This window comes from Natator depressus, chromosome 26 (assembly GCF_965152275.1).
Source record: "Natator depressus isolate rNatDep1 chromosome 26, rNatDep2.hap1, whole genome shotgun sequence".
NCBI classification, from domain to species: domain Eukaryota; kingdom Metazoa; phylum Chordata; order Testudines; family Cheloniidae; genus Natator; species Natator depressus.
The window spans coordinates 13167522-13189701 of NC_134259.1; the positions used below are offsets into that span (position 1 = coordinate 13167522).

At 48.4% G+C, this 22180-nt stretch overlaps 1 protein-coding gene across 1 annotated transcript in view; it reads right to left on the minus strand.

Moving 5' to 3' along the window:
- Positions 1-402: 402 nt before the first annotated feature.
- Positions 403-22180, minus strand: part of ADRA2B (adrenoceptor alpha 2B) — a 31257-nt gene continuing 9479 nt past the window's right edge. Inside the window, exons 2-3 of the mRNA XM_074940179.1 lie at positions 17541-17689; positions 403-447 (exon numbers count right to left, since the gene is read on the minus strand). Of these exons, the coding sequence (XP_074796280.1) occupies positions 17626-17689 (64 nt within the window). The 3' untranslated portion in view covers positions 403-447; positions 17541-17625. The remainder of the gene's footprint in view (positions 448-17540; positions 17690-22180) is intronic.

Here is a 22180-nt window from a genome sequence, read left to right on the forward strand (position 1 = left end):
CCAGAAATAAGTGGATTGTTTAGAGAGAGGCCATAAGTCATGCCCAGGGCTCAGTCACTATTGTCTTATAGAGACTGCTTGGCCAGGGGGATAATGAATGTTCTAGGTTCACCAGTACCAGACGCTTTCCATGTATCTTTCCTGTTCTATCACCTCCCAAAAAGGGTTAGGACCCCCACCCCAATGTATGCCCCAACTTCCTGTCCTCCCACAACACACAGGAGGTCTGCTGCAAAGAAACTCACCTCCATCCGGATCTAGTAGCAACAGAAGGACCCTACTTCACTTCAGTGGACATTGGGTCAGGCCCCCTTAGCATTGCCAGGCAGGGGCTGCTGCCCCATAGCCCAGTGTGGTGCAATGGTTAAAGTAGGCAACTGGGGGTCATGTGTCTCCTGGCTCTGCTTCTGACTTGCTGCGTGACCCTGGGTGCCTCGCTTTGCCTGTCTAGAAAAACGGGAGAGGTCAAAGGACATGACTTGGATCACAGCACGAGCAGAACAAGTAATATAGCCGGGGAATCCTGTCCCCAGCCTGACCATTAGAACATACCCCTCCCCAATGATGAGACGGGAACCTCGGAGTCCTGACTCCCAGTCCTTTGCTTTAACCACTAGACCACACTCCTTCCCAGAGCCAGCCTTAGAAACACAAGAAGAAGCCCTGACTTCCAGTCTCTTAGTCCCTCCAAGAGCCAGGAATAGAACCCAGGAGTCCTGCTCTACCCATCAGACCAAAATGAAGTCGCTCAAGACCTAGTGATTTAGACAGGCACATCTCCCGTGAAATGTGAGGGACAGAGACCCCTGGTCTTTAACTCCTGGTGTCTGCACAAGTTGCCCGCTGGAAGAAAACGATTGCCCAGCAAAAGAGAAGAGAGGCCGGGGCTGGGGAGGGGACGGAGAGACACGTGTCCTGAAGGAGGCAGACAGAGTGTGACGAGGATTGTCTTGTCTCATTTTTTATCTCCCAGCTTGTCCTGGGCCCCGGCAGCCACCTCGGCTTGTGTACAGAGATCACTGCACTTGGCTGACAGCATAATAACCTCTATAGAGCCATCTTCCTCCTGCACTGACTGCTGTGGGGTGATGGGACCCCAGACCCTGGGGAGGGCTGGATAGACCATGGACCCTGCCCTGCTGCCACCATAAGCTGGGCGTGCATGGGAAACCGTGTTGGAGGCTGTAGACTGTGATGAGCCAGCCGGGAGAGATGAAAGCTGATGATCCTCCAGAGAAGGCTCCCTGGTTAATTTCCCCTAATTATGTCTGACATTTTCCTATCACTCTGTGAATTTGATTGTACGCGAGAGAGCAAAATGCAAGCCATGCGCCAGGATCCTGCTAGGGCTGGGCTCGTTCTGATCTCGCTCACAGTAGCTTTACACCAGCAACTGCATTGACTTCACTGGGATTTACACCAGTCTGAGTCAGATGAGAATCAGGCCTGGGAGCTTCAGGTGGAGTCACACCTGATTTACACCAGTGTGAGATCAGAATCTGGCCACCTGCAAACTACAGAGAAAGAGAGACGCTCAGAAGGAGAGATAGAGGAACTGATCAAAGGTACAACGAACAAAGTAGCTCAGAAGGGGGCCAAGAGGAATCAGAGCTTCTCTGTCACCTCAGAAAAGCATCCAATACCCTTTTCTCCCATCTTTTTTCTACCTCACAGCCCAATGAAAAAGCTAGGGCAATAAATCCAAGATCACCAAACAGCTTATGCCAGCATTTTAATACCGCTACTAATAATTAATTATTATTTCCATAGTGCTTTGGAGCCCCTGTCATGGCCTGGGACCCCACTGTGCCGTGGAAACACAGAACAAAAAATAGTCCCTGCCCCCAAATGCTTTCAGTCTCAGACAAGAGACAACAGATGGATACAGCCAGATCAATGAGGGAGAGCAAGGAAATGAAGGGGCCACTAATTTAGGCTTAATACACAATCACAAAGGGATACCCAGCACAGAGGTCAGTAGCTCTGGAGCGGAGCCACTTCCATTTGGGATTTTGCCCCCCACTATGGGATACATTGCTGGCCCTTTCTCACAAAGGGATTCACCAAAATCGGATGTAGATTAGGAATCAGAGCGAATGCTTCCGGGCCAATGCTGCAGTAGGTTTGGAAAAACAGTAAGGGGTATACGTTCCCTGAGCTCCGCCCACAATCCAAGCTCCTCCCCCTTTGAGTCCCAAAATGAGACAGCACTCACAGTAGAGTCTGCAGATCTGCACAGAATGATTCTTTCCTGTTTCTTGTGGACTGTCATCAAAAGCGTACATGGGTGTCATTAGGTTCCAGAGTCAACATCATGTTGACTTGAATGGGAGCAAGCCACATCTCTCAGAACCATTCTCTCATGCTGTCTGCAAGCTCAGGCTGGTGCCACTGCACATTCGAGGGGTTTTCTTTGTGATCAGAATTGCTAGAGTCGTATTGTTTTAATTAAAAGCTCAAATTCTGGCGCACAAGGTAGCAGTCTCCAGGGTAAATTTGAGGCTGGTGTCTCACTTGCATGGTGATTGTCAGTAACAAAAATTGCTGCTTCTGATGGAAGAAATTGCATCTGTCTTATGTTTCTGCACAAGATAAATACGTGTCCCTGGTGCTGCTCTCTCTCCCCTCTTATCCCTCCTTGGGAACCCAGGAGTGTACGAAAACCAACCAGGCTCTCCAATCAGAGTCCCCGGTCTGCACAGGACTAGGGGGCAGAAACAAGGGGCAAGAAGCAAGATGAAACAGACACAGTGGGGCTTTTGGTCCTGTCCATTTGCGCAGAGAGTTCTCATTGACTTCAATGGGAACTCCATGCCTGGATCAATTGCAGGATATAATCTAATGAAAAGGGAGAGTGAGCGTGCGAGAGAGAATGGATGAGCAATAGGTGGGGATGGGGGGAGAGAAAGAGAGGACGCTTCCAATGCAAACAGGGGGGCTTTTACCAACAGATTAATAGGTTGTCATGACAACAGATGTATCTTTTAGAGTAATTATTAGAGAATAACCGAATAACAATGAGAGACACAAGGCCAACAAGACTGGTTTGTTGTTGCTCACCACTAAAACACTCTCTGGCTGCTTTAGGAGAAGCAGGGAGCGAATGCAACAATTGAAATGCAACCGCACGTGCTGTGTGTCAGGCGCGCTGAGATGCGCCTGTGTGAAACCAGTCCCCACGGGGTGTATCAGAGCCGGATTGCCGACTTTCAAGACAGTCTAACGAGGTTTTACTCCTGTTAGCCCTGCAGAGCCAACACAGAGCCGGATGCCTTATTCCAGCTCGTGCATCGCGACAGAATCATCCCCTAAAGGCCTGATCCAAAAGCCACCGAAGGCAGCAGGAGTCTTTCCATCGCCTTTCATGGGCTGTGGCTCATTCTGACAGCAGAGCCCTTGTTGCTAGCTGTGGGCAGGGCCGGCTCCACCTTTTTTGCCACCCCAAGCGGCGAAGGAAAAAAAAAGAAGAAAGAAAAACCCGATTGAGATGCCGCCAAATTGCTACCGAAGAGGAAGAGAGGGAACGAAGGACTCGCCGCCAAATTGCCGCCAAAGACCCAGACGTGCCACCCCAATAACGCAGAGAGTTCCGCCCCTTTCTATTGGCCGCCCCAGGCAGCTGCTTCCTTTGCTGGGGCCTGGAGCCGGCCCTGGCTGTGGGAGAGCCGGTAAGATGGCTTAACTCACAGCCGAGGCGGCGGGGAGAAAAAGCATGGCTTTATTTGTAAACCGAGCAAACCTGAGCTAGGGTATTCCGCGGACAGGTGATCAGCACGGAGCCCCACCCGGCCATTTTTACAGGGTGACAACTTGGCATTTTGCAAGCTACGGATTGATTCAGCAGCTACAGTGAGAATCCGGGGAGATCTTGGCTTTCTGGTGACCCCCATCTTCACACACAGGGCCCTGTTCTCCCTCGACAGGACATCTCGCGAAATACACGTGTGCAACGGTTCTTCAGCCAGCAGCGGGAACAGCGGCAGTGCCCCTGACCGCACACTGGTCAAAGATCCGTCAACTATGGCTAGAGATCCCATTAAGGGCCTTGGGGACTTTGCTCTTGCCATCGATTTCATGTCAGAAGGGCGCCCAGATACTCCGGGGATGGCGGCAGGATAAAACCCTAAGGCGTGGTCGGCCCTTAAAAGTTATGTTGGCAGTGTTGCCAACTCTCATGGCTTTGTCATAAGTCTCCTGATAACGATTGTTTCCCTTAAAGCCCCAGCTCCTGGAGCCAAGTGGATATGGGATGCTTTCAGCCTTCGTTTTTAACAAAAAAGTACGTTTCTGGCCCATGTGGCTGTGGAGAAAGCTTCAACATGTGACCCCCGCGGCTCAAAAAAGGAGAAGGCAAATAAAAATCTATTATTCTGACATACGTTCCTGATCTTAAAGTCAATCTCATGATTTTTGGTGCGCCTGACTCCTGGTTTTTGAACATTTGGGGTGGGCGATACGGGATTGGTACAACTACCACAGGAGGCTCTGCTGGTGTAGGCTCAGCCTCTGTCATATAGACACGGCCTGAAACAGATGTTGCTGGGAGCTGGATTAGATCTCCTTTAAACTTTTGTGTGACTTCCACCCTTCATTTAAGGTGTCTGTCTGAGACAGCTAAGCAGCCCCATCTAAGACAAAAGGGGAACGCGAGCCCCATGCAGAGGCTGGTCAAGGTTTCCTGGGGCCCTGGGCTGGAGCAAGGGAGCAGGCCCCGGCGCCAGACCTGTGGCTCTGCCCCATTCCTCCCAACTGCAACCCTCGCTCACTTCTTTCCGCCCCCCCTCACTCCCTGCTATGGCACTGAGACCAGAGAAGCTCTGCCCCAGGGCTGCGGTGGGGAGTAAGAGCGGGAGGAGATTTTTCCAACGGCCCCAAATTGGCTGGGACCCCTGGGTTGGCCCATGTGGTAATCCGCAACTGGCCCCATGCAGAATTTTGGGAAGGGGTCTGATGGAGGTGGAGAAGCAAAACAGAGAGAGAGAGAGACACACACACAGCCGGAACAAGCAACTGGGAATACAAGCCTGGAAAAAGTCATGTCTATACGACAGCGACACACCTCCTGCACTGTAGCTGCGTCACTGTGGCACCATTGCACGGGCAGAAGGGGTTTTTCTGTCCTGGCAGTGACTCCACCCCTCCGAGAGCTGGTAGCTAGATTGACAGAAGAATTCTTCTGTCGTCCCAGCCAGATCGACACCCGGAATCGACCTAATGACATTGCGCAGGGTGTGAGATTTTTCACAGCCCAAGTGATGTAGCTAGGTCAAGCTAATTTTTCAGCGTAGACCAGGCCTAGAGAGAGCGTTTCGGGGGAGCTGGCTGAAAGAGTTTCTGGTTCTTTAGTTGTTTCCTGTTTAGTTCCTCCTGAGTTCACAGAAACACATCAGACTGCATCAAAGATACCAGACTCCACTGTCAATTTCTCCTCCCGCTCCCCCCATGGCCCACATCTGGAACAACCCAAAAAGCCCTGCTCGGGTCACTCCTGAGAGAGTGTTAGCACCAGTCAGCGAGAGCTAAAGAAAGACAAAAGATAAGATACAGAGATAAACAGGGTGAGGAGAGATAGAGAGGCAGAGAGCACAGTGCAGTTTGCGGACACACTAGGGAATTGAAACTCTGTGGCAGCTTGGCGGAGAGCACAGGAGGAGAGGCCTGTTACTAAATATCTGTGTCGTGAGTCGCATCACTGTCTCCTTTCACATGCCCTCTCCCACGGATGCAGTAACCCCGGCCGGAGCAGTGTCCCAGCAAGGAAGATATAGTGCAGGCAGGACTCAATGGGCTTCCAAGCTGAAGGAGATCAGAACTCTGCCCTCTCCAAACACACACGTGCTTAGGAGCAGCTGAGCACAGACGGGTCCCGGGAGGTGGAGCAGCAGCAGGACACCAGATCTGGAGCTGTGAACTCCCCAGCTGCAAACTCCCAAGCTGGGCCCTGGCTCTAGAAAGGGCCAAGTGATAGGGAGACAGGGATGGAGGAGAGAGGATGCAAAAAGTTCAGTGACCATGTGACCCACCAGAGAGATGATTTCCTGAGCTGGGATACTTGGAGCATTTCCCAGTAAACAGAGAGGCTGTAAAAGGATGACAGGCGGAGAAAGGGGAGGAGGGTGGAAGAGAGACCTGGATTGCCCTTGGGCCCAGCTTTCTGATCCCAGTCACAGCCCTGATCATTACAGTTATCCCAATAGCGCCCAGAGGCAGAGCTGGGCAAGAATTGGTCTTCCCATACCATGAGCGTTTTCGAGATTTTGAAAATTTTTCCCATCCAAAATTGGGGCCAAAAGTCAAAATCTCCAAAAAAAACAAATTGCAAATGGAAAATAAAAAAGAATTGTAGATTGGGTCACTCAGAATGTTTCATTCAACCTTTTTGGGGAAACCCGTTTTGCCTTAAATGAACTTACATTTCTAAACAAAATCTCCATTCGAACTGAGAAACGGAACTATTTTCGTTTTAAAAATGTCAAAAGGCCAATTTCAAAGCATCCTCCCTGTCCCGTCCTGTCCTCCCCCCCGCTCCCCCAAAAAAGTGAAACGGGAAATTTGTTGAAACCGACCCTTCCCCACGAACAGGTTCGCTTTCGACGAGTGGGCCTTTTCAGACCCCCAAAAAGGTTGTCAGCGATTTCCCGGCTGGCTTACTCCAGAGGCTCCCGTCAGAAGTGAGGTTCCAACACATTTCATGCTGCAAAGATAGTTTCGTGCTCCAGGCGTAATAAATAGAGAGAATAATGTTTACACACACCCACAGGGAGGCAAATTCCCTTTCCCAGCTGGCTGATCCAACCAGGGTTGCCTACAGTAGCAGAGGATTGGACTCAGTGACCCAGGAAGTCATGTCCAGTCCTCTGCTGTGCTATGCAAACTGATCCCAAGGCCAGTTCTCCAGCTCCAACCGATTTCAGTGCCAGCCGTGCGACATCGATTGACTGACTCCTGATTCTCTGCCGCCGTGTGGCCCTTCACGCCTGTGCCACGCAGATGCAAAGCACTCTCCTGCTGAGCTGGCCGCCTTGGGAACCCACTTCGCACAGGTTGAAAGGATGCCACGGGGAGCGAGATGGCAGAGAATCCAGCCCCAGGTCTCTGAGCCGGATCCATTCCAGCGCTCGCTGCCGAACCAAAGGCAGGTCCAGTCCCAGCTGCGTGGTAAAAACTGATCCCCCTGCTGTGCAGTTGACTATAAGTGAATCTGACCTCAGTTCTGCACTCCCAGCTGACCCTGCTGCCGTCTGCCCTCTCTCATACTGGCTCCCCTGGTGACACTGGCTCCTGATTGAATGCTGAGGCTGCCTCTTGGACTTGCATCCATCCCAATGCCAGCTGCCCTGATGACTCCTGAGTCAAAGTCACTAGGGATGGGCCACAATGCTCAGCTCCAAGTGCCCACAATGCCTAGAGGTGTTCAGAGCTGGGCTTTCACAATGGGGCCAAATTAATTCCTTCATTGATGTAATCTATCTATCCATCCATCCCCCACACACCCATCCGTCTATCCATCCATCCATCCCCTATACACCCATCTATCTAATCCATCTATCTCCTACACACCCATCCATCCATCCCCCTACGTACCGATACATCTATCCATCCATCCAACCTCTACACACCCATCCATCTATCCATCCATCCATCCATCACCTACGTACCCATCAGTCTATCCATCCATCCAGCTACACACCCATCCAACTATCCATCCCTCTACACACCCATCCGTCTATCCATCCATCCCTCTACACACCCATCCAACTATCCCTCCATCCCCTACAAACCCATCTACCTAATCCAATCAATTCCCTCCCCAATTCCAATCAATCAATTCCAAGTTTTTGGAAAATGTAGGGGACAATTTCCTGGTGCAAGTGATGGAGGAACCAACTAGGGGCAGAGCTCTTCTTGACCGGCTGGTCACAAACCGGGAAGAATTAGTAGGGGAAGCAAAAGTGGATGGGAACCTGGGAGGCAGTGACCATGAGATGGTCAAGTTCAGGATCCTGACACAAGGAAGAAAGGAAAGCAGCAGAATACGGACCCTGGACTTCAGAAAAGCAGACTTTGACTCCCTCAGGGAACTGATGGGCAAGATCCCCTGGGAGAATAACATGAGGGGGAAAGGAGTCCTGGAGAGCTGGCTGTATTTTAAAGAATCCTTATTGAGGTTACAGGGACAAACCATCCCGATGTGTAGAAAGAATAGTAAATATGGCAGGCGACCAGCTTGGCTTAACAGTGAAATTCTTGCTGATCTTAAACACAAAAAAGAAGCTTACAAGAAGTGGAAGGTTGGACAAATGACCAGGGATGAGTATAAAAATATTGCTCGGGCATGCAGGAGTGAAATCAGGAAGGCCAAATCACACCTGGAGTTGCAGCTAGCAAGAGATGTTAAGAGTAACAAGAAGGGTTTCTTCAGGTATGTTAGCAACAAGAAGAAAGTCAAGGATAGTGTGGGCCCATTACTGAATGAGGGAGGCAACCTAGTGACAGAGGATGTGGAAAAAGCTAATGTACTCAATGCTTTTTTTGCCTCTGTCTTCACGAACAAGGTCAGCTCCCAGACTACTGCACTGGGCAGCACAGCATGGGGAGGAGGAGACCAGCCCTCTGTGGAGAAAGAAGTGGTTCGGGATTATTTAGAAAAGCTGGACGTGCACAAGTCCATGGGGCCGGATGCGCTGCATCCGAGAGTGCTAAAGGAGTTGGCGGATTTGATTGCAGAGCCATTGGCCATTATCTTTGAAAACTCATGGCGATCGGGGGAAGTCCCAGACGACTGGAAAAAGGCTAATGTAGTGCCCATCTTTAAAAAAGGGAAGAAGGAGGATCCTGGGAACTACAGGCCAGTCAGCCTCACCTCAGTCCCTGGAAAAATCATGGAGCAGGTCCTCAAGGAATCAATTCTGAAGCACTTAGACGAGAGGAAAGTGATCAGGAACAGTCAGCATGGATTCACCAAGGGCAAGTCATGCCTGACTAATCTAATTGCCTTCTATGACGAGATAACTGGTTCTGTGGATGAAGGGAAAGCAGTGGATGTGTTGTTCCTTGACTTTAGCAAAGCTTTTGACACTGTCTCCCACAGTATTCTTGTCAGCAAGTTAAAGAAGTATGGGCTGGATGAATGGACTATAAGGTGGATAGAAAGTTGGCTAGATTGTCAGGCTCAACAGGTAGTGATCAATGGCTCCATGTCTAGTTGGCAGCCGGTATCAAGTGTAGTGCCCCAAGGGTCGGTGCTGGGGCCGGTTTTGTTCAATATCTTCATAAATGATCTGGAGGATGGTGTGGATTGCACCTTCAGCAAGTTTGCAGATGACACTAAACTGGGAGGAGAGGTAGATACGCTGGAGGGTAGGGATAGGATACAGAGGGACCTAGACAAATTGGAGGACTGGGCCAAAAGAAATCTGATGAGGTTCAACAAGGACAAGTGCAGAGTCCTGCACTTAGGACGGAAGAATCCAATGCACCGCTACAGACTGGGGACCGAATGGCTCGGCAGCAGTTCTGCAGAAAAGGACCTAGGGGTTACAGTGGACGAGAAGCTGGATATGAGTCAGCAGTGTGCCCTTGTTGCCAAGAAGGCCAATGGCATTTTGGGATGTATAAGTAGGGGCATAGCCAGCAGATCGAGGGATGTGATCGTTCCCCTCTATTCGACACTAGTGAGGCCTCATCTGGAGTACTGTCCAGTTTTGGGCCCCACACTACAAGAAGGATGTGGAAAAATTGGAAAGAGTCCAGCGGAGGGCGACAAAAATGATTAGGGGACTGGAACACATGAGTTATGAGGAGAGGCTGAGGGAACTGGGGATGTTTAGTCTACAGAAGAGAAGAATGAGGGGGGATTTGATAGCTGCTTTCAACTACCTGAAAGGGGGTTCCAAAGAGGATGGCTCTAGACTGTTCTCAGTGGCAGCAGATGACAGAACAAGGAGTAATGGTCTCAAGTTGCAGTGGGGGAGGTTTAGGTTGGATATTAGGAAAAACTTTTTCACTAGGAGGGTGGTGAAACACTGGAATGCGTTACCTAGGGAGGTGGTGGAATCTCCTTCTTTTGAGGTTTTTAAGGTCAGGCTTGACAAAGCCCTGGCTGGGATGATTTAATTGGGGATCGGTCCTGCTTTGAGCAGGGGGTTGGACCAGATGACCTCCTGAGGTCCCTTCCAACCCTGATATTCTATATTGTATGATTCATCCATTCCCTACACACCCATCCATCTATCCATTCAGCCCCCTACACACTCATCTATCTAAGCATCCATCCACCTACACACCCATTTATCCATCAATCCATCCCCTACAAACCCATCTACCTATCAATCCATCCATCCCCCTACACACCCATCTAGCTAATCTATCCATCCATCCATGCCCCTACACACCCATCTATCTATCCATCCATGCCCCCCACACCTTTCTAGCTTTCTATCTATCCATCCATCCCCGTACACACCCATCTATCCATCCATCTACCTATCTATCCATCCATCCACCTACATACCCATAGATCCATCCATGCCCTTACACACCTTTCTATCTACCTGTCCATCCATCCATCCCCTTATGCACCCATCTATCTATCTGGACATTCACCTCCAGCTCCTCACACACACCTATCTATCCATTCATCCCCATACATACGCTTCAAACTAGCTATCAGGGTGTTGTATTACCATCTTTGCCACTTCTTCCTTTCAAGGTCAAAATTTTGATTGGAGGAGGGCTTGGGGGTTTGATTTGTAATTTGGTTTAGATTTTATTAATTTTGTCTCTTATTTTTGGTCGGTTGGGGTTTAGCAGCAGAAGTGGGGTTAGTGCTAAGGTTTATGGAGAAAAGGGGCATCAGTGTTGGGGTTAGGGCAGAAAGGGAGTCAGTGTTAGGGTTTGGTGGCAGAAGCTGGGTCATTATTGGGGCATATCTGGTAGAAGGTGGATCAATGTGAGGGTTTGGGGTGGAGAGTGGGGGGGTCAGTGTTGGAGCTTAAGGGCAGAAAGGGGGGAGGGGTCCATGCTGTGACTGTCATTCCTACAGCAGAAAGGCTCTTTCAAAGGGGAAAGGTTTGCAGAATCTCCTAAAGACACTCAGACTCTGGGTTGGCCTGATCCTTTCCAGAAGCTTGTTCCGTAGCCGGATCCTCTCCACACAGGTGCTTTGCCCCCAGTTCTCACATGCTTGCTCCTGAGCTTTGGGATCTGCACCGTCCCAGAGAAGCGCAGCTGTTGGGCATCAAGCTGACGTCAGTGGGACGAACCTGACCTACGGCCTCTACAATCCCCCAGTCCTCAGTGAGACAGACCCTGCACGTGCCAGGAGAACACCCCCTACAGAGGGAACCAGAGGGCAGCATCTGCTGAGCCCAGAATGGAAATGTCAACCTATTCCTTTTTTTTTTTAATTAGGGGATCAAATGAGCCCAATCACAGATGATGGGAGTACAAAGGAAAATAAACAAACATGTTTATTCTGCACTCATCTGACTGGCAAACTCCTCCTCCACACCGCTCCCCTGACAAGCATCCCCGTTTCCGATTTCCTGGAGCTAGGAGCAACTGAGGTTCAGCGTATTAATAGTAACAGACAGTGACAAAACAATCTATGTTAGAGAAAAGCCAGTGGGAGGGGGAGACTTCGACTGCCTCGAGCTGCTGCTATGGCCCCAAACGGGGCTTGGAAAGGAAAATAAACCAACTTTGGAGTATGGCTTGGACATATCATTTGAAAAGCCTCCAGACCTTCCTATGCCCACCCTGAGTGCAATGTCAGAATCCAGGGCTGCAGAGGAGCGGTTCTGTCATTGGACACAGAACAATATTCTAGACCAATAATGCATCTAATTTGAGAGAGAGAGAATGGCCATACAGGGTCAGCCCAATGGTCCATCTAGCCCCATATCCTGTCTTCCGACAGTTGCTGATGCTTCAGAGGGCATGAACAGGACAGGGCAATTATCGAGTGATCCATCCCCTGTCATCCAAACCAAGCTTCTGGCAGTCAAAGGTTTAGGGACACCCAGGGCATGGGGTTGCATCCCTGTGAATCTTGGCTAATAGCCATCAGTGGACCTATCTTCCATGAATGTATCTAATTCTTTTTTGAATCCAGTTATACTTTTGGCCTTCACAACATCCCCTGGCAATGAGTTCCACAGGTTGACTGTGCCTTGTGTGAAGAAGTACTTCCGTCTGTTTGTCTTAAACCTGCTGCCCATTAATTTCATTGTGTGACCCCTGGTTCTTGTGCTATGGGAAGGAGTAAATCACACCTCCTTTTTCCCTTTGTCCACACCAGGCATGATTTTATAGACCTCTCTCATGTCCCCCCTTAGTTGTCTCTTTTCTAAGGTGAACAGTCCCAGTCTTTTTCGTCTCCTCTTGTATGGAATCTGTTCCAGATCCCTCATCATTTTTGTTGCCTTCTCTGTACTTTTTCCAATTCGAATATATCTTTTTTGAGATGGATCTCCCAGAACTGCATGCAGTATTCAAGGTGTGGGCGTAGCATAGATTTATATAGTGGCATTATGATATTTTCTGTCTTATTATGTATTCTTTTCCTAATGGTTCCTAACATTCTGTTCGCTTTTTTGACTGCTGCTGCACATTGAGTGGATATTTTCAGAAAACCATCCACGGTGACTCCAAGATCTCTTTCTTGAGTGGTAACAGCTAATTTAGACCCCACCATTTTATAGGTATAGTTGGGATTATGTTTTCCAAGGTGCGTTACTTTGCATTTATCAACACTGAATTTAATATGCCATTATGTTGCCCAGTCACTCCCTTTCATGAGATCCCTTTGTAACTCTTCGCTGGCTGTTTTGGACTTGACTGTCTTGAGTAGTTTTGAATCATCTGCAAACTTTGTCACCTCACTACTGAAGTCAGGCCTGTAATTGTCAGAATCACCTCTGGAGCCTTTTTAAAAAATAAGCTTTATATTAGCTACCCTCCAGTCATCTGGTCCAGAGGCTGATTTAAGTGATAGGTTACATACCACTGTTAGTAGTTCTGCAATTTCATATCTGAGTTCCTTCAGCACTCTTCGTGATTCTGGTCCTGGTGACTTATTACTGTTTAATTGATCAGTTTGTTCCAAAACCTCCTCTATTGACACCTCAATCTGAGACAGTTCCATAAATTTCTCACCTAGCAAGAATGGCTCAGGTTTGGGAATCTCCCCCACATCCGCTGCAGTAAAGACCAATGCAAAGAATTCATTTAGCTTCTCCACAATGGCCTTGTCTTCCTTGAGTGCTCCTTTCGCACCTCGATCGTCCAGTGGCCCCACTGATTGGTTGGCAGGCTTCTGCTTTTGATGTGTTTCAAAAAATTTGCTGTTAGTTTGTGTGTTGTTTGCTAGTTGCTCTTTAAATTCTTTTTTTTTGTTTGTTTGCCTAATTATACTTCTGCACTTGGCTTGCCAGAGTTTACGCTCCATTCTATTTTTCTCAGTAGGACGGACTTCCCGGTTTAAAGGATGCCTTTTTGCCACAGACAGCCTCGTTTACTCTGCTCTTCACCCACCATCGCATATTTTTGGTCCTCTTACTATTTTGTTAATTTGAGGGTTACACTGAGTTTGAGCCTCTTGCGACATTCTATACCTTGGGGGAGCGCCCTGGAACCCCCATATTCCTCATTTACATATAATTGTAATCTTGCATATCAAGCATGCTGTGTGAGGTATCAGGGGAAAGGTTATGATCTGGTGAAAGTCACTGTTCTATCCAAATATGTATATCATTAGTGCATATGAAGTTATAAGATTGTGTTGTATGGTTGTCAGTAAAACATGCTGTAAATTTGGGAAGTACCCAGATACTAGCTCTCCAGAGACAATGACAAGGGCGGTAAACAACACTCAGGTGGGTGCTGAACAGACATTGCCAGCCATTGTCCAGCAGAGGAGTTACAATTCAATGACTCATTCACAGGAGACACACTGGGGTATTGCGTCACCTTGTGACTCAGCAACACCCACCAGACATGCCTGGACTTGTGTTCTCCAAGCACATGGGACTAATGGTATAAAACAGAACACAGGGGCCCCATGAGTCAACTGTATGCCCTTGTTGCCAAGAAGGCCAATGGCATTTTGGGATGTATATGTAGGGGCATAGCCAGCAGATCGAGGGATGTGATCGTTCCCCTCTACTCGACATTGGTGAGGCCTCATCTGGAGTACTGTGTCCAGTTTTGGGCCCCACACTACAAGAAGGATGTGGAAAAATTGGAAAGAGTCCAGCGGAGGGCAACAAAAATGATTAGGGGACTGGATCACATGACTTATGAGGAGAGGCTGAGGGAACTGGGATTGTTTAGTCTGCAGAAGAGACGAATGAGGGGGGATTTGATAGCTGCTTTCAACTACCTGAATGGGGTTCCAAAGAGGATGGCTCTAGACTGTTCTCAGTGGTAGCAGATGACAGAACAAGGAGTAATGGTCTCAAGTTGCAGTGGGGGAGGTTTAGGTTGGATATTAGGAAAAACTTTTTCACTAGGAGGGTGGTGAAACACTGGAATGCGTTACCTAGGGAGGTGGTGGAATCTCCTTTCTTTGAGGTTTTTAAGGTCAGGCTTGACAAAGCCCTGGCTGGGATGATTTAGTTGGGGATTGGTCCTGCTTTGAGCAGGGGGTTGGACTAGATGACCTCCTGAGGTCCCTTCCAACCCTGATATTCTATGATTCTATGATTCATGCTTGGCCTTTCTCCTACCCCAACCTACGCTGCAAGCAACAAGGACACTGAGAAGACTGAAGACTCCAACAGAGGGGACTGGCCCAGGTTTCAAGTGTGAAACTTGTGTACTATGAACTGCAATATCCAGTGGGGTGAGGAAAAACTGCTTAATCTAGATGTTCCCAGTCTAAAAGGGTTGAGAGTTTAGACTGCATGCTTATATTTTCTTTTCTTTTGGTAACTAACTCTGACTTTTTGCTATCACTTATAATCACTTAAAATCTATCTTTTGTAGTCAATAAACTTCCTTTACTGTCTATCATTACCAGTGAGTTTGCCTGAAGTGTTTGGTAAATCTGCTCAGGTTTGAAAGACTGGTCTACGTCCGCTTTCCATTGATGAAGTGGTGAACCAATTAATAAATGTGCACTGCTTGTCTTGAGCAGTGAAATACAGTATATTCTTAGGGTACGGTGCTGGGAGCTGGGGGGGATTTGGCTGGTGCCTTTCTCTGTGTAATTCATGAGTGGCTCTGGGAGCATTCATGCACTCTAGCTGGGTGGGGGGCTCCACATACGGTTGTGCTGAGTGATCACAGGGCCTGGAGGGGTTTGCTGCTTGTCACTAGCAAGGCATTGTGAGAGAGCCCAGGCTGCAGAGTGAAGGGGGCATGGCGGTACCCCAGTCCAAGGCTGCACCTCGGGGATCCCGTCACACCTTTATCATGGTGTTTTTAAATAGTTTCCATGAACTTAAAGGCATTTCACTCTTATGACTGTTCCTTTTAATTTCCATTTAACTAGCGTCCTCATTTTTCTGTAATTCCCCTTTTTGAAGTTAAACACTACTGTGATGGGTTTCTTGGTATTTTCTCCCCTACAAGGATGTTAAATTTAATTACATTTTGGTCATTATTACTGAGCAGTTCAGCTATATGCACCTCTTGGACCAGAACCTGTGCTCCACTTAGGACTAGATCAAGAATTGCCTCTCCCCTTGTGGGTACCAGGACTAGCTGCTCCAAGAAGCAGTCATTAAATTTATGGTGTCTAGAAATTTTATCTCTGCATCCCATCCTGAGGTCACATGTTCCCAGCCGATAAGGGGATACCTGAAATCCCCATTTTCACTGGGTTTTGTTTTTGTAGCATCTCTAAGCTCCCTGAGCATTTCACAGTCACTGTCACCATCCCGGTCACGTGGTCAGTAGAATATTCCTACTGCTACTCTTACTATTCAAGCTTGGAATTTCTATCCATAGAGATTCTATGGTACTGTTTGATTCATTTAAATTTGTTACTATATGTGAGTCTATGCTTTCTTTTACATGTAATTGCCACTCCCCCACCAACACGACTTACTCTGTCATTCCTATATATTTTGACCCCTGATCTCACCGTGCCCCATTGATTATCATCTTTCACCAAGTTTCTGTGATGCCTCTTATATCAATATCCTCAGTTAATACCACACACTCGAGTTCACCATTCTAAGCATTTTAGACTTCTAGCATTTGCATACGAGCACTTATAAATTTTGTCAATACTTAGTTGTCTGCCTTCATGTGATGTAACTGAATGGGACTCTTTTTCATTTGACTGTTTCTCTTCAGTTCCTAGCTGTACTTTATCAACGTCTATCCTCTCCTCTTTACGAGGATATAGAGAATCCCCGGTAATAGATCCTCCCCAAAGGGATGTCTCTATCCGAACCATGTGCTCCTCCGCACCTGTAGGCTTTCCCCCAGCCCTTTGTTTAAAAATTCCTCTACAGCCCTTTTAATTTTACATGCCTGCAGTTTGGTTCAATTTTGCTTTAGGTGGCGCCCACCAGGTCCTTCTGGGGCACTCTGAAAAATGAGAACCCAAATCCTGAGCAAATTCCATGCACCCTGCATCCCACTTCTGCGTGCCATGCACAGCTGTTACTTTCATAGCCTAGCACTTCCACCTTCCATTGTCTGCACAAAAGCAGCTGTCCCAGACTAAAGTGCACAAGTTCAAAGCCTCAGCAGATCAGTACAAACCCATCACCTTCAGTGACACCTGTGTAGCCACTTAGTGCTAAGAGTATGAGCACAGATGTCACTGGAGGCATAAGGGGGAGACTACGTTTGCACACAGGAGGCAAGGAGGTAATTTGGCCTGCAGAACCTCTGTTGTTGATGATGATGTGTGGGACAGAAAGAGCCCAGCTTGACTTTCAGCTCCCAGGGAGAGCTTGCGGGAAAAGCAATGAGAACAAATGCCTTTTTCCTTGCAAAGTGAACAACCCTGATATAGGATCCAGTGAGACTCGGAGTGTGGACCCTCATGTGGCTATTTGTATAAACCCACCTTGCCACAGAAAGGCACACTTTAGTGTCATATCAATCTGAAACCTCACACATGGTTCAAGCATCACTTCCACCAGGACATCACCGCCAACTTCAGTGCAGTGACTCCCAATTTACACCAGTGTACATTGGAGGAGAATCAGGACCCTTAGTGCATCTCCAATGACATGATGCAATAATGCCTGCTAATAATCTCCACTGGACACCCAATTGAAACAAATCCATTAGAAGGGAATAAAGGGCCGTATAGCCTGTTGGTGCAAACTGTCAGAGCTTTACTGAGTGCAGCTGACAAGACACCCATTTACACCAGCGAGGAAACTGGCCCAAAGTAATGAAACCCCAAGCACACTGCGGTAGTTTTTCACTAGTGTCACCTGGCCAACACAGGCTGGGAGAGCTCTGCAGCCGGCATGCTCAGTCCCTAAGGGCTCTGTTGGGACTCAGCAGACCTGCGTTCAATTCCCACCTCTGCCACAGACTCCCCATGTGACCTTGGGCCAGTCACTTACCCTATCTGGGTCTCGGTTCCCCATCTGTCACGTGGAGATGATAGAACTGTGCTCACTCACTAGGCTGTCCTGGAGGGCACATTCTTTAATGACCATGAGGTGCTCCGATACTAGACTGACAGGTCAAGGGCTCCACTGTGCCAGGCAACCTACAGAAAAACAAATTAACACTGAACTCAAATAGCCACTCGGGCACTAAAGTGCGTAATATAAGCAATACTCCTTTGCAGAGATCCTAGGCAAACACTGTCAAGATTAGTGCCCTGGCCAGCCAGGTTCCCTGCATTAGGGCAGGAGTGCCTTCCTTCCTAGTCTTGGTTTCTCCCAGAACTGGCCCCTAGTAGACACAGCCAGCCCTTTTTATCTGGCCTGCTGAGCCTTGATTGGCTTCCACCCGCTTCCGGCTCTTCTAGGCACTGAAGGACCAACTCTCACTGGTCCTGCTAGCAGCTGATCATGGGAGGCTTCTCTAGGCAACCTCCGGAAGGTCCAAATTGGCTGCTCTTGCCTTCCAGCAGGACACCTTCTTAGGAAGGGTTGCACCAAGGAGGCAGGGCCTCGAGCAGGGGGCAGCAAACATTTGGTACAGTCCGTCACAGTTTCAGGGAAACTGCACCTGTATTCCACCTCCATGGTCCACCAAGGCCACCCATTCTAGCTTCCCGGCTCCCAGCAGTCACCCATCTTAGGTGGCAACCCATGTCTCTCTCCCTCCTGCCCGGAGCTTTTTACGGCTTCCCAGTTCCCAGCCTTACAGTGTGATATCCCCAGGAAGCCAGACCGGCTGAACAGGCCAGTGTCTGCACTTTGCTTTCTCTCTGAAGGCTATGAACAGCGTAATTACCAGCAGTCAGAAGTTTCCAAGCAGCTCTTTCTAAGCAAGCCCCTTTATTCTTAAGGTAAAAGCATGACAGAGAAAACTCATTGAAACAATCAAAGAACCTACACGCCTGCTAGACAGCTCAGGTCAATCCCCAGTTCCATCCTCAGGCTCTGGTAGGTATCAGCCTTTCAGAACCCACGACTGGGTTTTCCCCGTGGTTACATGTTCATAACTCTCAGATTCCTGGGCAGATCAGTCGCTTCTCTATACAGCTCGGGTCTTTGATCTCCAGTCTCTGGCAACAGGTGATCAGCAGACATTCATCCTCTCCTCAGGGAAGAGCGTAACCAAAGGTGGGGAATGTGCATTAACCTCTCCCTAGGTATTCCTCAGGAAAGCCGCTTCCCATTTATTGTTCCAAAAGTCCATTCTTGTCTGGCACATTTGCAATATAGTCCTTTGAACTCCCAGGTCTCCCTTCTGTCACACCTCCCCCCACTCCCAGAGAGGCGACATACAATCCCGATCCATAATGCATAAACCCTGAATTTAATACAATGGCCCCCAAAGATACTTACATTTAATTCAGTAAAGTCTCCCAAGGATCTGGCAGGATGTTGCCATATCTATCAGACACCCCATCACATGAGGGTAGGTAGAAATGTGGGAGAGCTATAGGAGACCCCCAGGACTTTCTGGGGGAAGTTATGTCCCCAGAGACCTCTTTACGTTGTCTGCTTATGTGAACCATGCCTGGAGAGAATTCCACTGAATGCATTCGATGAAGTGAGCTGTAGCTCACGAAAGCTTATGCTCAAATAAATTGGTTAGTCTCTAAGATGCCACAAGTACTCCTTTTCTTTTTGCGAATACAGACTAACACGGCTGCTACTCTGAAACTGTAGTGTAGTTACTTCTCACCTCATAGTTATCAGGGTGGAGCAATTTGCCAATTTCCTCTGTCTTTATTTTTAAACAGATCTCAAAACTTACCAGAACTATGAAACTCTTCCTTCCTATGTCAGAGGCAAACGGAGAGATGGTATCTAGCCCGGGGTGAAAGTAACTTAAGGGACTTAGTGGTACACAGGGTGGCCGGGGTCCTGAGCAACCAGAAGGGGTGGGGCCTTAGGAAGAAGGGCTGGGGCTAGGGCCAGACTCCCCCAGCCAGCCCTTCAGCACTGCCCGGCCAGCGCTGATTTAAAGGGCCTGGGGCTCCCGGCTGCCACTACCACTACCCCAGGGCTCTGGCTGCTGCTGGGAGCCCTGGGCCCTTTTAAATTGCCAGGACCCCGGGGAAGCTGCCCCTTTTAGCCACCCCCATCAGCGGCCCTGCCAGTACAGTTGGCTGTGTACCAGCTCTTATCGGTACGCCGTATCATACCGGCTTACTTTCACCTCTGTGTCTAGCTGGTGTAAATGGGAGTAAATGGTGTAAATGGGAGCACCACTGGAGTCCATGGGGCCAGATCCTCAGAGGTGTAAATCAGCAGAGTCAATGGTTGGGTGTACCTGCTGGGGAGCTGGCCCCTTCCCGGGGCTGTGTTCATCCACGTGAGACGATCAGCGAGTACTTCAGAGCCTCCTTAAATCAGTGCCCGGGAACGCTGACGCTGAGTTAGGGACACTCTGAAATACTACATCTGATCGACTTTAACGCCGGTGAAAGTTACTGTATTGACAGCCCTGGAGAGCAAAGTCCACCTGTTATCGGGTGCAGCCCTGGCAGCAGCAAGGCATGAGTTCCCTGCACTGCCCAGAAAAGTCTGTCCTGAAAGGACCCTCGGTGGGGGTGAGGCCAATCTCTATAAGAGCGGCCCTACTGGGTCAGACCAAAGCTCCATCTAGCCCAGTGTCCTGTCTGCCCACAGTGGCCAATGTCAGGTGCCCCAGAGGGAATGAACAGAACAGGAAATCATAGAATCATAGAATATCAGGGTTGGAAGGGACCTCAGGAGGTCATCTAGTCCAACCCCCTGCTCAAGTGATCCATCCCCTGTCGCCCATTCCCAGCTTCTGGCAAACAGAGGCTAGGGACACCATCCCTGCCCATCCTGGCTAATAGCCATTGATGGACCTATCCGCCATAAACTTATCTAGTTCTTTTTTTGAACCGTGTTAGTGTCTTGGCCTTCACAACACCCTCTGGCAAGGAGTTCCACAGGTTGACTGTGCGTTGTGTGAAAAAATACTTCCTTTTGTTTGTTTTAAACCTGCTGCCTATTAATTTCATTTGGTGACCCCCTAGTTCCTGTGTTATGAGAAGGAGTAAATAACACTTCCTTATTTACTTTCTCCACACCAGTCATGATTTTATAGACCTCTATCATATCCCCCCTTAGTTGTCTCTTTCCCAATCTGAAAAGTCCCCGTCTTATTAATCTCTTCTCATATGGCAGCTGTTCCATACCCCTAATCATTTTTGTTGCCCTTTTCTGAACCTTTTCCAAGTCCAATATATCTCTTTTGAGAGGGGGTGACCAACCTGCACACAGTATTCCAGATGTGGGCGTACCATGGCTTTATAGAGAGGCAATATGATATTTTCTGTCTTCTTAGCTATCCCTTTCTCAATGATTCCCAACATTCTGTTCCCTTTTTTGACGGCCACTGCACACTGAATGGATGTTTTCAGAGAACTATCCACAGTGACTCCAAGATCTCTTTCTTGAATGGTAACAGCTAATCTAGACCTCATCATTTGATATGTATAGTTGGGATTATGTTTTCCAATGTGCATGACTTTGTATTTATCAGTATTGAATTTTATCTGCCATTTTGTTGCCCAGTCACCCGTTTTGCTCCGGGGCTGCCCCAAAGGGGCCAAATCTTGCCACTTGTGCTGTGGAAGCCAGCAACCTAGGAACCGGAGACCAAGGCTACTGTCTTTGGTCATTGCGCACTGGGGGCAGCTTAAAAACATAGGCCAAACTTGGCAAAAGCGAAGGGCTACAGTCAGGCACCTAATTTCCCAGAGGTGCTGCACCCTCACAACTCCCCAGGAGTATCATTGGTCCCTGATCAACCATGGGACTAAGTTTCAGGAGAGCTGAGCGCCAACAACTCCGCTTAAAGGGGGGTTAGCACTCAGGCCCTCTGCAAAGCAGGCCCCGGGTCTCTGATGGGAATTGACTGACCTGGAGCCATTGCAGACCATCACGTACATTCAAAGATGGCGAGCCTTTAAAATGATCAACAACATGGAAGTAGAGCCGGGCAAAAAGGGGATTCCCATCCCACGGGGAATTTGGCCATTTTGAAATTCGTTTCAGTTCCGATTTGGAACAAAAACTCATGCTTTCTCATGGAACAGAAATTCGGGAAAAAATATGATTTGTATCCACAGACTCATGTTGTTTTCATACTATAGAAATGTTACAATTTCGTATAAAACATTATAAATGTAAGATCATAGTCAATATGTGCTACATATGCTATGGTAGTAAAATTCATATTTTAATATGGCAGAAAAGACTAAATAACATGAATCAAAATGATAAAGTCGAAAGGAACTATTTTGACATTGTCAAAACAAGGTGAGAAAGTCGAAAGTATTCGCGTCGACGCTTTGCCATAAAAATTTTTTGTCGAAATTCACACGCGATGAAACTGCATTTTCCGGACGCAAAACTCTTCGGCTGAATTTTTTTTCCTGACCAGCACTACTAGAAAGAAAGTGTAGACATACCAGCTAGGAGCCAATAGCTGTGAAGTTAGATATACTAGCTCTGCTCAGGCCCCTCACAGCTCTGCTGTTGCTCACCAAGCCACGTAGGGTCCCCGCCCCAAACATGAAGCTGCATCTCTCACATCCAGA